Genomic DNA, 14,477 nt, shown 5'->3' with positions numbered 1-14,477 from the left:
TATGTCCCTGAATGCCCTATACCCCTGCTAGGAAGAGATGGCCTACATATGTTGGGGGCTAACTATCCAACTAATGGGAGACAAACGAGATGGGCATTCCCCTAGACAGGGGCACAAGGTGATAATGGTAATGGCTGAGGAAAAACCTCCCTAGACAGAGCAAGCGACCTCCTTGGAGTAAATCCTGAGGTCTAGGCACAGGGACGGGTGGGACTAGCTGTAGAAGCCAGTCCCGTGATAGTCCATCTAAAACCCGGACATACACTGCCGTTCCAGATTTAGCTCAAATATCCCAAACTAGGGTGTCCTACCTAGGCTTCATTCTCACAGGTCAGAGAAGCCTACCCTAGAAAAGAAAAGAAGCCCTTTGCAGCCTCACCCATCCTAAAACTGGAAGACAGCTTAGGGGTTTCCTGAGGATGGCTGGGTTTTGCCGCATCTGGATCCCTAAATATGGTCTAATAGCCAGGCCTCTGTATGAAGAGTTGAAAGGAAAGGATGATCCTTTTGAATGGAATTCAGAATGTAAAGGGGACTTTCAGGAATTGAAAAAGCAGTTACTTCAAGCCCCTGCCGTGGCCCTCCTAGATTTAACTAAACCCTTTGACCCTTACATTCAGGAGAGAAGGGGAATGGCCCTTAGGGTATTAGCTCAAAAACTGGGACCTCTTACTCAGGGTTGCATTTCTCTAAACAATCCAATCACTATATGGAAGTGCATTTGAACTCTTGTGTGGTAGACCCGTTCCCCAAGCCTGAGAGAAAGGACACCTTAACTCCCTTGAAATGGAACAACTCAAGTATGCCCTCCAGGTAGGAGAAACCATGAAAGCTCTCTTGGAATATGGTAACCAGGTACTGTTCCTGCCCACCAGGAGACTAGGTGTATCTAAAAACCTGGAAAACTGGAAGCCTGCAAGATCAGCTCACTCCTAGGTGGAATGGACCCCACTTGGTGATTCTGAGACAGGAGGGAAAGGGGCAGGACACAACAGCTAGATAAATGAGGAAGGGGCGCAGCTATTAGGATGCAATAAAACCCGGCTGGAACCAAGGTGACTTCGAGAATAGTCCAGTCATTGACCTTTAGCTCATTATACCTTCATTGTAATACTAAAAAAATCACACCCCCTTTTATGCCTTGACAGTCCAAGGCAGACTATAAAAGGCCAAAAAGTGGGCAGTGGCCCAATTTCTGGGAAATCCCCACCCTTCCCTGAAATAGCAAGAATATTCCTCCCACTCATTAGCATATGAAATTACTCAGCCCATAAAAACCAACAACCACATGCCCTGGGGCCACTCTTACTTTCTGAGACAGACTGCATTCAGCCTATGGAGTGTGTATCTAAGTAAACTCGCTTTCACTTTTCTTTGGCTCACTCGTGAATTCTTTCCTGTGTGATGCCAAGGACCCTCACTTGGTGGTCTGTCTTAAGGACTCTTGTGGGTCCCAGGACATGACATTTTCCTCTCCTGCAACAATGCTAACCACCCATTCTTTCCTGAAGTTGCAAGGGATCACACGGTGGTTACATCACCATCAAGTAAAGAGGACCCCGAGCCCCAAACTCTGGAGAGACAACCTGGGGCAATGGACCCCTTTGGCTACTCATGTGAACTTCTCTCTGACCTGAAGCTTCTCTTCTGAAAAACAACAGAAGTGTTACCAGGGATATGCAGGCCATAGTAGTGTGCCTCAACATCAGGGCACACTTGCCTACAGGCAAAAGACCTAGATACCTGCATTTTTAGGAAAAATTTGCTCTTGCTAATACTTGAGCCATGTATCTTTAAATTTTTTATTTATTTATTTATGTATTTTAATTGGGCCATGTATCTTTTTTTTTTTTTTTAAATAAATTTATTTATTTATTTATTTATTTTTGGCTGTGTTGGGTCTTCCTTTCTGTGCGAGGGCTTTCCCCAGTTGCGGCAAGTGGGGGCCACTCTTCATCGCGGTGCGCGGGCCTCTCACTGTCGCGGCCTCTCCCGTTGCAGAGCACAGGCTCCAGACGCGCAGGCTCAGTAGTTGTGGCTCACGGGCTTAGCTGCTCCGTGGCATGTGGGAATCTTCCCAGACCAGGGCTCGAACCCGTGTCCCCTGCATTGGCAGGCAGATTCTTAACCACTGCGCCACCAAGGAAGCCCCAGGCCATGTATCTTAAATTGTCTGGTGTCCCTTGTCTCCAAAAGGTTAGACAGGGAATTCCCTGGCAGTCCAGTGGTTAGGACTCAGTGCTTTCACCGCTGGGGCCCAGGTTCAATCCCTGGTCGGAGATCCCGAAAGCTGCGCGGCACGGCCAAAACCAAACAAACCCAAGGTTAGACAATGGTGGTCACTCAGGGATATGCACAGTCAGGGCAAAGGCTTGGTGACAAACATATGTAAAGGTAGCTGGGGAGAAGTTCTGCTCCTCCACCCAGGGTTATGACGACTCCCCAGATCAGCAGAAAGAAGCTACAGAAGTCGGACCTTCTCCCCTCAGCACCCCTCAAGAATGAGGAGCAGGACAAAAATCAGAGGAGGGATTTGTCACTGGCAAAGACCATTAACAATGCTCAGGAAATAAAAATAGAGTCTGGGTAATAAAGTCTAACTTTTTTTCCCATTTGTCATTACTTTAGTTTCACTTGTTCATACGCTGCCGCATGCAGAGGCATTGCACCTGGCATTTCAGACCAGAGTTCCTGGTGCCAGATGGCTTCGATGGGCGGGCTGTGAGCAGAAGCCCTTGCCTGCATGACACTGCAATTCAAGATGGTGGTAGCGGCAGCGGACTGTGTGCAGAGACGCTGCGCCTTACAAGTCTGGAGGCACAGCTGCGACCAACAGGAGAGAGCTCCGCAGCTTCCCTGCTGGCCAGAACCCTATAAAGCAGCCCCGCCCACGGCCTGCGGGGAGAGCCTGTGCTCTAGAGCAGAAGCTTGCACCTCTCCATTCTCTGATTAAAGAATAAAGCTTTCCTTTGCTTATGAATCAAACTCGGTCTCTTTCAATTGTCCCAAATGACACCGGGCAGGAGGACACTTTTTGGGGCCCGACTTGAAAGCGTCGGTAATAATACCAGGTATGAAACAACTGACTTATGGTATTACAAAAGTGATCCCACTGAGCCACCCCACAGCCAGAAGATAAAATAGGAAATTGTTGAAGCCAGTACCTATGCATAGTAAGAAAACTGGCTAAAACCCAGATCCAGTAGCAGTTCTGGTTGGAGTGGGGACAAGTTGCCCTAGTCAAACTCTAACATGCCCTGGATCAAGGCATAGAAAGTCACCCATAAGGACTCTCCACTGAAACAACACTGTTTGAAGCCTTGCGTTGCCTCTACAGCCGACTAGTCACATTGACAATCCCTATGTCTTATCCTCCAGGGGAAGGGTGGATTCGTCCCATCACTGTGGGTTGAGTGAAGACTGAGTTTCCAAGAGCAGTCACACACAAGTAGAGTGTGCTGAAACATACGAGACAGTATTTTTTTTCCGTTTTAAAAAAACCTTTTCTACAAATGGGACCTAATGAAACTTAAAAGCTTTTGCGGAGCAAAGGAAACCATAAACAAGACGAAAAGACAACCTCAGAATGGGAGAAAATACTTGCAAATGAAGCAACTGACAAAGGATTAATCTCCAAAACATACAAGCAACTCATGCAGATCAATATCAAAAAACAAACAACCCAATCCAAAAATGGGCAGAAGACCTAAATAGACATTTCTCCAAAGAAGGTATACAGATTGCCAACAAACACATGAAAGAATGCTCAACATCATTAATCATTAGAGAAATGCAAATCAAAACTACAGTGAGATATCATATCACATTGGTCAGAATGGCCATGATCAAAAAATCTACAAACAATAAATGCTGGAGAGGGTGTGGAGAAAAGGGAACCCTCTTGCACTGTTGGTGGGAATGTAAATTGATAAAGCCACTATGGAGAACAGTATGGAGGTTCCTTAAAAAACTAAAAATAGAACTACCATATGACCCAGCAATCCCACTACTGGGCACATACCCTGAGAAAACCATAATTCAAAAAGAGTCATGTACCAAAATGTTCATTGCAGCTCTATTTACAATAGCCAGGACATGGAAGCAACCTAAGTGTCCATCAACAGATGAATGGATAAAGAAGATGTGGCACACATATACAATGGAATATTACTCAGCCATAAAAAGGAACGAAACTGGGTTATTTGTAGTGAGGTGGATGGACCTAGAGACTGTCGTACATAGTGAAGTAAGTCAGAAAGAGAAAAACAAATACCGTATGCTAACACATATATATGGAATCTAAAAAAAAAAGAAAAAAAAAAAAGGTCAGAAGAACCTAGGGGCAAGATGGGAATAAAGATGCAGACCTACTAGAGAATGGACTTGAGGATACGGGGAGGGGGAAGGGTAAGCTGGGACGAAGTGAGAGAGTGGCATGGACATATATACACTACCAAACGAAAAATAGATAGCTAGTGGGAAGCAGCCACATAGCACAGGGAGATCAGCTCGGTGCTTTGGGACCACCTAGAGGGGTGGGATAGGGAGGGTGGGAGGGAGGGAGATGCAAGAGGGAAGAGATATGGGAACATATGTATATGTATAACTGATGCACTTTGTTATAAAGCAGAAACTAACACACCATTGTAAAGCAATTATACTTCAATAAAGATGTTAAAATAAATTAAAAAATAAAAATAAAAACACAATAAATTATGTTTGAAATTAAAAAATACAATAAATAAAATAAATAAATAAATAAAATGCATAACCAACAAGGACCTACCGTATAGCATAGGAAACTCTGTTCAATCTTACGTGGCAGCCTGGACGGGAGGGGAGTCTGGGGGAGAATGGATACATATAATGTATGGCTGAGTCCCTTTGCTGTGTACCTGGAACTATCACAACATTGTTAATTGGCTATACTCCAAAATAAAATTAAAAGTTAAAAAAATTAAAAATATTAAAAAACCTGTTCTTAGGGAAAATTTCTAACATACTTAAAAGTGCAGAAAATAGTATAATAAACCCCCAGGTACCCATAACCACACTTGCAGAATTATCAACATTCTATCATTCTTGTTTCAGCTATTCTTTTTTTTTCTGAAGTATTTTAAAACAAATTCTAGACATCATATAATTTCCTCTGTAAATATTTCAGTATATATCTCTAACAAATAAGGCCTTAAGAAAATAATCACACAGACTCTTTCATAGGACAAAGAAGACACTTCTAAATCATTTTGTGAGGGCAACATTAACCTGATATAAAAATCTGAAAAGGACAGTTCAAGAAAAGAAAAATACAGACCAATATTCCAAGCTCACCACTTTGCCCATTCCTTGAAATACTTAGTATCCACCATTATCAGCAGCAATAATCAGAACAACAGTGTCCACCCGAAATGTTCCTGTAATCATGTTTTCTGTGAGGAGCCTGTGGTCCCTTAAATTTCATAAGGGAGATACTTATGATGATATCATGTTTACGTTCAGCCTTCAGTTTCAGGACTCAGATGTCTTCCATCTCAGCAGCCTCCTCCAACGCTCAGTGGTTCCCTTCTTGAGTTCACCACATTGTAATTCAAGTATGGTGGCCCTTTCTGAATCTACCTTTCTTCTGACTTTGACATTTGACGTTAATGTATTCTTTTCATTTCCCATTTGTTTATTGGGTGGCAAACCCATGCGAAGAAAGACTCCTCTCATGAACTGGCTTAAATATCTCTCTGGAAAGTTTTCTCTAAAGTCTGTTGACAGTTATTGATGCCTCCTGTCTGCTTCCTAAGTACTTTGTACATACTTTTGTTGCACTTGTTATGCTGTGATTAATCTGATGTCTCCCTCATCAGACTAAATAGCCAGTGATTAACACATTGCTTGGCATAAAGCAGTTAGCTTAGTAGATGTCTGCTGAATGAAAAAGTGAATAATAAAAATACAGAGCTAGAGTTAGTGTAGATTACTTAAGCCCAGAAGAGTGTGCCTCTATAAATAAAATGTCTTCTAACTTCAACACACATAGAAAACAGAAAGCTTCAAAGGCCCTTACAAAAGGATAGGTATATTTTATGATTTCATTTTTAATATAATCCTTTTAAATTAAAAGGTTAAGTAGATCCTTGTTAAAAAAAAAAGGCTCAAACAAATCAGATGTGTTAAAGTGAGAGGTAAGAGTTCTCTAAAAGGATGCTGCCAGTTTAGACTTCTTCATTAGTGTATAGTGGTGCGTATGTCCCTTGGACACTGCCTGTACTAAGCTTACTCTTTGCCTATTTGGTAAGTGAAAAACACTATTTCAATTTTTTAAAAAATTGTATTTATTCTAAGTGAAGTTGAGAATCTTTTAATATGTTTACTAACCTTTGATATTTATTTTTCTATGTTGTTTTTCTCAAAGCCACATCTCCAGTGCCTAGAACCATGCCTTGAATACACTAAGCATTCAGTAAATACCTGTTGAACAACCAAATTGATTTTCTCTTTTTTGCCTCTTTTCCTATTGGGCTGTTAATTTTTAAATTTTGGTGTATAAGTGCTCTCTGTATATTAAAGAAATTGGCTTTTTTATGTGACTTATGGTGATTTTTAGGTTGTTACATTAACTGTTTCTGTTATATTTATCAGCCTTTTCCTTTATTTTTAAAAAATTCATACTTATCTATTTATTTTTGGTGAACTTTTAATTCTGGAATAATTTTATTTGTTTTATGTTATTATTATTTATCTTTTAAATTGAAATATAGTTGATTTACAATCAGTCTTTCCCTTTATGACTTCTGGATTCTATGGTAGGCTCAAAAGAGATCTTTCACTCCAAGGTTAAAAAATAATCTGTGTTTCTTCTAGTACCTTTATGATTTTATTTTTCCATTTGACACAGTTTTGCTGCTTTGGCTACCCAGAGGAACACCCCATCTTTTTGAAAATCTCCTTCCCCCTCTACAAGCCCATGTGCTGGTAGTGGATGTCTATCAGAATCCATTGTTCCAGTGACTTCCCTGGTGGTCCAGTGGCTAAGACTCTGCACTCCCAATGCAGGGGGCCCAGGTTTGATCCCTGGTCAGGGAAATAGATCCCACATGCATGCTGCAGCTAAGAGTTCGCAGGCCACAACTAAAAGATCCCGCATGCAGCAACTAATACCTAGCGCAGCCTAAATAAATAAATATTAAAAAAAAAAAAAGAATCCATTGTTCCAGTTCAGCCAGTTGGGGACCAGAAGATCCTGTACATACGTAGGAAAAGTACCCCAGCATAACTATAGATACCCAGTAGTTTCCAGTCAGCTTCTGGGTTTCTCCCTGAATGCATTAATGTATACTTTAACTATGTTTTAATGGTATAGCTTTGTTCTGTCTGTGTCAGAAGTCTTGAAAAATAAGAGTAAAGGTCTAAACCAAGGTTGCACTGAACTTTCAGTATGCTGGATAGCCCATTACCAGCATGAATTCAGTGTCTCCCTGTGCCTCTCACTCCAGACCTGGTTCTCATTGACTGACTCTTTCTTTTCACTAACTTTCCCTCAAATTTACAAGTTGAGTCCAGAGGAAAGAAAACAGAGAACCACAGAACCACAATTCCTAAGGAAGAAGATGGAACACACAGACGCTTCCTTCTGGTTAATGTCCCCGTCCTCTGGGAACTCTGCTCCAATATGGTTTTACAATCCCAGAAATGGAGTTTGGTAGGGCAAAGGGTACTGTGGAAAGTGTGTTGTTGACTGAAATGGAATGAAGTGTCTCCTTGAGTGGCGAGGCCTAGCACTGCCATCTCTCTGGTGAAGGAAGAGCCTGAAAACCAGAGAGGACTTCTAAGAGTTGACTGTGGTGGAGAGGATGCTGGAAAACTGCCTGAATGTTTCATGCTTTTCACTTTTTTTTTTTTTAATTGAACTATACTTGATTTACAATGCTGTACAGCATTGAAGTATAGTTAATTACTGCTGTACAGCAAAGTGATTCAGTTCTCTGTGCTATACAGTAGGACCTTGTTGTTTATTATACTTTTCATAGAATGAGTGGACCTGTTAAGAGCTAGCTGGATTTGGTCCTCTTGGAGCAAGGGGTTTGCTTTCCCTGGGACTTGGCTTGAGCACATATCAAAGGGAGACAATCACATGGAAGCTCTTCTAGACCCTGCCCAGTATGCTCCTGACATGGGGAAAGAAAATAGGCTGGTGGTAGAAACAAACTAGAACCCTTGATTGAGTTTGTCTCTTGCTTTAAAACTTGAGGGGAACCTGTCTTCTCCTTCAGAGTCCATTGTGCATGCATGGTTCAGTTCCAGCCTTGTCATGTCACTTCTAGCACTGGCATGAAGTCAAACTGGTTTCTCCCCTTTGTTAGATCTGACACACAACATTCCCCAGGCATACATTGCCTGCACTGGCAAAGAGAAGAGATGATGAGTAGTTATTCATCCTGTCCCTGACATCTGTCCAGATATGGTCCAGATTTATGGGGTATGAATTCAGATAAGGATAGGCCTGGGACATGTACAGGTACTCAAGGTTGCTAGGGACCAACTGAGGAGTACTCTCTCAGCCTCACAGGACCTTTAGATTTGGGCTAGAACCAGACTGGTCTCTGGGCTGTCCTATTATCACTTTCTATTTGAGTTCAGTGATAACCATGCGGGGATTATTCTGAACAGCTAAAATGTGGACACATCCACTAACAGATAAATTTAAGAACACCTCTAGTTTTTGTTTTTGTTTTTTTTTCATTTTGTTTTGTTTTAAGCATTGTGTAGGAAAAAGAAGGGGACCCTGGAGGATGCTGCTGGGGAGATCTGGTCTCTAAGTTCTTCATGCTGTTCCTTTTCTTTTCTATTTTACAGCTTTATTGAGATACATTCACATACCACACAATTCATCAATTTAAAGTGTACAATTCAGCAGTTTTAGTATATTCACAGTTACATGCAACTATCACCACAATCAATTTTATTTATTTATTTATTTATTTATGGCCTCTCAGCGCCGCATGCAGGAACTTAGTTCCCCAACTAAGGATTGAACCCGTGCCCCTTGCAGTGGAAGCGCATAGTCTTAACCACTGGACCACCAGGGAAATCCCCACAATCAATTTTAGAATATTTTCATCACCTCAGAAAAGAAACTCCGTACCCTTTAGCTATTACCGCCTCTTCCCACACCCTTCCCTGCCCTAAGCTATCACTGATCTACTCTCTAACTCTATAGCTTTGCCTATTCTGGACATTTCACATGCATAGAATCATGTAATATGTGGTTTTTTGTGACTGACTTCTTTCAGTTAGCGTAATGCTTTCAAGGTTCATTCATGTTGCAGCATGTGCCAGTACTTCATTCCTTTTTATTGATGAATAATATTCCACTGTATGGATATCCCACATTTGTTCACCCATTCATTGGTTGATGGACATTTAGGTATACTTTTGGCTATTATGAATAATGTTGCTATGAACATTTGTGTACAAATTTTTGGGTGGACATATGTTTTCATTTCTCTTGTGTCTATACCTAGGAGTGGAGTGCTGGATCACATGGTAGCAATGTACTTAACATTTTGAAGGACTGCCAGACTGTTTCCAGAGTGGCCCCACCATTTCACACTGTTATTGTCCTTTATTTCTTGTGTTCCACTTACCCACATGATGGTTTTCATATTCTTCCGACTTCAAGGTAGAAACTGAGGCTACCACTTCAGATAAGATATATGAAAGCTCAAACTACATGGAAGGTATTATCGGCATCAGAACTATCCGCTGCACCTACCTCTAAGGCAATATTAAAAATTATCCTTCTATAGATATTTGAACACATCTTCATAACAATCTAACTCTCCCTGTTACATCTTTCCAATTATGAAATAACCACAAAGGAGAAAAGAAGCTAAATATGTAAAACTATTTGTAAAACTTTCTGTCAGTCATGTTTTATACACTCATGGCTAAATTTATTTAACCTTTTTACATCCTCCATCTTGCCAGGCTTCTGACTCTAGCACCAACTTAAAAGGGGCCTGTTGTCATTACCACTAAATATATTGAATTTTTTTGGTACTTTGTTTTACCTACTGTCTTAAAATTCTGGCATGCTCTAAGGAGTTAAAAATCTTTGCATTGTGCCTCAGAGCTTTTCACCAGAATGCTCTGAATTTCTTTCACATATCTTGAGTCAAGTCCTGGATTTACTAATGGACTTGTTTTGTGATTTTAGGCTTAATCTCCTTGAAGTTCTTTTTTGTCATCTATAAAGCGGAGATATTCATACTATCACCTTTATAGTATCATATGAGATGGTGAATATAAACGCAAATATATAACATTAATACCAGATATACGTGAAGTTTTTTTTAAATCTCTCCTTGCAGTCAGTTTAGCTCTGCCTGTCTTATCTGTAGATGTTAAATGCTGAGAAACTTAATGTGGAAGATACTATTTAGGGTTAGTAGTTATTTGCTATTTCCCTCAACTTGGCCAGATTGCTTTTCTAGAAAGAAAATAAATATCTTTAGTAATGAGCTTCTCTAATTAATTCTTTATATTTCTCAAAGATTCTCCCACAGCTGCTTTGTTTTCCTTTTCAGAGGAAGGAGTTTCCTGATGACACTCATTCTAAAACTGTCAGGACGTTCCATCCTCCACTCTGAATATGCCTCTCTTCCAGTATAACTTTGGCTGTACCATGGTTACCATGTGGTAAAATTCATTTCACTATTTCAATTGGGATAGTTCCTTCATCAAATATTTCTTAAGTGTTCACTACCAACTTATATTTGTGTGGAGTTTTTTTGACTGTTATTATTCACAGAGCACTTTTGGTTGAAGATGCATATACCTTATGACTCAACAATTTCAGCAATAGGTATATACCCTAGAAAGACTCCTGTAGGTGCACAAGAAAGATGTGCAATATAAAAGAGAAGACAACTCTTACAGTTTGTTTATTACTATATAAGGTTAAATAATATTTGAGAATGTCAAGTAATTAAGAATAAATCTAACGAAAGTGGTCTGAGGCTCCTACAGGAAAAACTATAAAATGTTATTAAGAGGTAGTAAAGAGGATCTAAACAAAACTAATAAATGTAGAGCTACCATGTTCACAGATAGGAAGATTTAATATCATGAAATGTCAACGATCTCTGAATTGATCTATGGATTCAATGAGATACAATAAAACTGCCAACCACATTTTTCATTAAAATTGATAAAATGATATTAAATTTAAATGGAAGAATAAAGGACCAAAAAATAGCTGAACATTTCTGAAGATGAAGGGAGAGTGACTTGCCTACCAAGTATCAGAACTTATTTTGAAATTGTACTAATTAAGACAATGTGACATTGGCACAGGACAGACAAGTTGACCAATGGAATAGAATAAGTCCAGAAACAGACCATCATAATGTAGAACCTTAGTAAAAAACAGAGACAGCATGTCAGAGCAGTGGGAAAGGAGGGACCAACATTTCAATAAATGGATTTGGAAAAAATGGATCTCTCTATGGAAAAAGATGAATTGGATATTTACTTTTCAACATATTAAAAAATTCCAGTTGGATTAAAGATCTAAGTGTTAAAAAACCAAAAACCTCTTAGTAGAATATACTGGTGGATTTTTTTTAGACTGTGGAACAGGGAAAGATATCTTGAGCAAAACATTAAAAACATTTGATTTAGAAGAGAATATTGATAAATTTGGCTATTAGAAGTGAGAACTTTTCTTTAAGGGACATTGAAGAAAGCAAAAAGGTAAGTAGCAAACTGGAGAAAGATATTCACAATAGGCAGAAATAGCAAAGGATTTGTATCAAGAATAAATTAAGAACTCTTTCAAATCAATAAGGAAAGCGCGCACACACACACACACCCAATAGAAACAGAGGCAAAAGACATGAACAGGGATTTCACAGAAGAGCAACACAAATGGCCAATAAACGTTTGAGCTGTTTAACCTTATAAAATTTCGGAGAGATAGTAATCCACAATCTCTCTTTCTTATTGCTGGTGAGAGTGTGTAATTGCACAACTACTTGGGAATATAGTTTCCAAATAGTTTTAATTATTTTCTTTACTTGAGCACTTGCATATTCATGATCCTGTAAGTCTACTATTATGTATATGCCAAAGAAAACGTCTTGGACATGCATGCGCAAGACAGGACAGATACAAGGCTGTTCAGACCAATGCTATTCATAACAGTGAAAACCTGGAAAACAACCCAAATGCCCATCAGTGGGAGAGTGGGTAAATAAACTATGGTATAAACAAGGTAATATTATACAACAGTAGAAATTAATTAAATAATCTATAGAGACAGAAAAATTAGTGGTTACATGGGTGGAGGTGGGGCTTGGGGATGGGCATGTCTTTTCGGGGAAAGGAACATGTTCTAAAATTAGATTATGATGATGGTTGCACAACTCTGTGAAGATACTAAAAAACATTGAATTATACACATTTCAGTGGGTGAAGTTTTGGGTATGTGAATGAAATACCAATAAAGCTGTTTTAAAAACTACCAGCTCCAGTAACACCTAACAGTTTTATCAACATTAAGTGGAAAAGGTAAGTCCCAAAAGACTACATATAACAGGATACCCAGACTTCCCTGGTGGCGCAGTGGTTACGAATCCACCTGCCAATGCAGGGGACACACGTTCGAGCCCTGGTCCGGGAAGATCCCACATGCCGCGGACCAACTAAGCCCGTGCACCACAACTACTGAGCCCGTGTGCCTAGAGCCTGTGCTTTGCAACAAGAGAAACCACCGCAGTGAGAAGCCCGTCCACTGCAACGAAGAGAAGCCCCCGCTCACTGCAACTAGAGAAAGCCCGTGCACAGCAACGAAGACCTAATGCAGCCAAAATAATAAAAATTTTTTAAAAATTAAAAAAAAAAAGTAAATAGAAAGAAGCCAGTGACAGACTTCTGATGTGTCATGAAACAAAGGTTATGATCAATCTGTTTTGTGAATCTGAAGTCCCCCCAAATTTAAAAATAATAAAAATATAAAATAAATTAAAGCTATACATATTAACATGGATAAACCTCAAAAACATAATGTTGAGTGAAAAGAGCAAGTGAAGATACATATAGTATAATTTTTATGAAGATATATATATATATATATATATATATATATATATATATATATATATATATATATATATAACATGGATGGGTATTGTTAATAACAAATTCAGGATAGTGGTTATCTCTGGGAGTGATGAAAGAGGAGAAAGGGAATAAAAAGGGCTACATATGGCATCAGCTATATTTGTAACGTTTCATTAATAAAAACAAATATGACAATATATTAAGATTTGACAAATCTGGTGGTGGGTACACAAATGTTTGTTATATTTTTCTCTATATTTTTCTTTGTGCTGGTATATATTTCATAATTTTAAAATAAACGAGTGATAGCATCAAAGATTACAGATAGACAACCAAGTCAGTAAAGCAAATTAAAGTGATAAGAGCAGATGTTTGGTATAGTGTAAGAATATAGAACTTGGCCTCTGAAGACCTGGGTTTGAGTCCCTGCTTTATCACTTACTATCTGTGTGAGCTTGAACAAGTTACTTAATTATTACCTGATCAAGTTAAGCCTCAGTTCCCTTTTCACAAAATGGAAATAAAGGGCTTTCATGAAGGCTAAATGTGTATTGCTCCTAGAGCACTGCCTATAGGTGCTGACAAAATGTTAGCTATTATTATGTTTATGTGCTTTCAAAACAGCATTTACTCACCCATGCTAATTAGAACAAAAACCATCTCAGCAAGAGTGACAAATTCAAACAAATAAAAATCTTTTATTGTAGGAACTGCAAGCTCAAATACCTGCAGAAGTTGGGCAGTTGTAGAAACAGTGTCAGTGGATTGGGTTTAAGTAGTGTCACCAGTAGTAATAGGGACTCTGGTGAACAGGAAAGCATATACCATGCTTAAATGGAGAAGCTACAGTTCACTTCCATTCAGCTATTGGACCAGTGTTGTTAGATATTCTTAGTTTTCAAAAAAAAACTCAAACAGGGCTTCCCTGGTGGCGCAGTGGTTGAGAATCTGCCTGCCAATGCAGGGGACATGGGTTCAAGCCCTGGTCTGGGAAGATCCTACATGCCGTGGAGCAACTAGGCCCGTGAGCCACAACTACTGAGCCTGCGCGTCTGGAACCTGTGCTCCCAACAAGAGCGGCCGCGATAGTGAGAGGCCCACGCACCGCGATGAAGAGTGGCCCCCGCTTGCCGCAACTAGAGAAAGCCCTCGCACAGAAACGAAGACCCAACACAGCCAAAAATAAATAAATAAATTAATTAATTAAAAAAAAAAAAACCTCAAACAAAACACACACCTGGAGGCCGGTTATGGCCAAAGACCACCAGTTTCTGGCCCTTGCTTTAATGTTTAAAGTGTGTATCCTGCAGATACCAGGCAGAATACACTTGCTCTTCACCTCCCTATTTTCCCTGGAATTCCAG

The 14,477-nt window shown here is 39.7% G+C and overlaps 1 protein-coding gene and 1 long non-coding RNA gene across 7 annotated transcripts in view; one reads left to right on the top strand and one right to left on the bottom strand.

Moving 5' to 3' along the window:
* Positions 1–4,790, top strand: part of EXD1 (exonuclease 3'-5' domain containing 1) — a 78,634-nt gene extending 73,844 nt beyond the window's left edge. For both annotated transcript variants that reach the window (XM_082387246.1, XM_082387245.1), the window contains one exon: positions 2,629–4,790. In XM_082387246.1, the coding sequence (XP_082243372.1) occupies positions 2,629–2,877 (249 nt within the window). In that variant the 3' untranslated portion in view covers positions 2,878–4,790. The remainder of the gene's footprint in view (positions 1–2,628) is intronic.
* Positions 1–14,477, bottom strand: part of LOC309626528 — a 50,551-nt gene that overhangs the window by 29,887 nt on the left and 6,187 nt on the right. For 4 of the 5 annotated variants that reach the window (XR_014243244.1, XR_014243245.1, XR_014243247.1 and 1 more), the window contains one exon: positions 4,787–4,843. This is a non-coding gene — a long non-coding RNA (uncharacterized lncRNA). Of the gene's footprint in view, positions 1–4,786; positions 4,902–14,477 lie in introns of all 5 variants that reach the window. The other variant, XR_014243246.1, reaches the window with a different exon arrangement.

Source organism: Balaenoptera borealis (genome assembly GCF_965194805.1).
Source record: "Balaenoptera borealis genome assembly, chromosome: 3".
In the NCBI taxonomy this organism is placed as follows: Eukaryota; Metazoa; Chordata; class Mammalia; order Artiodactyla; family Balaenopteridae; genus Balaenoptera; species Balaenoptera borealis.
Note: the sequence above shows the minus strand (reverse complement) of the source record. Positions and strands in the feature narration are given on the sequence as shown.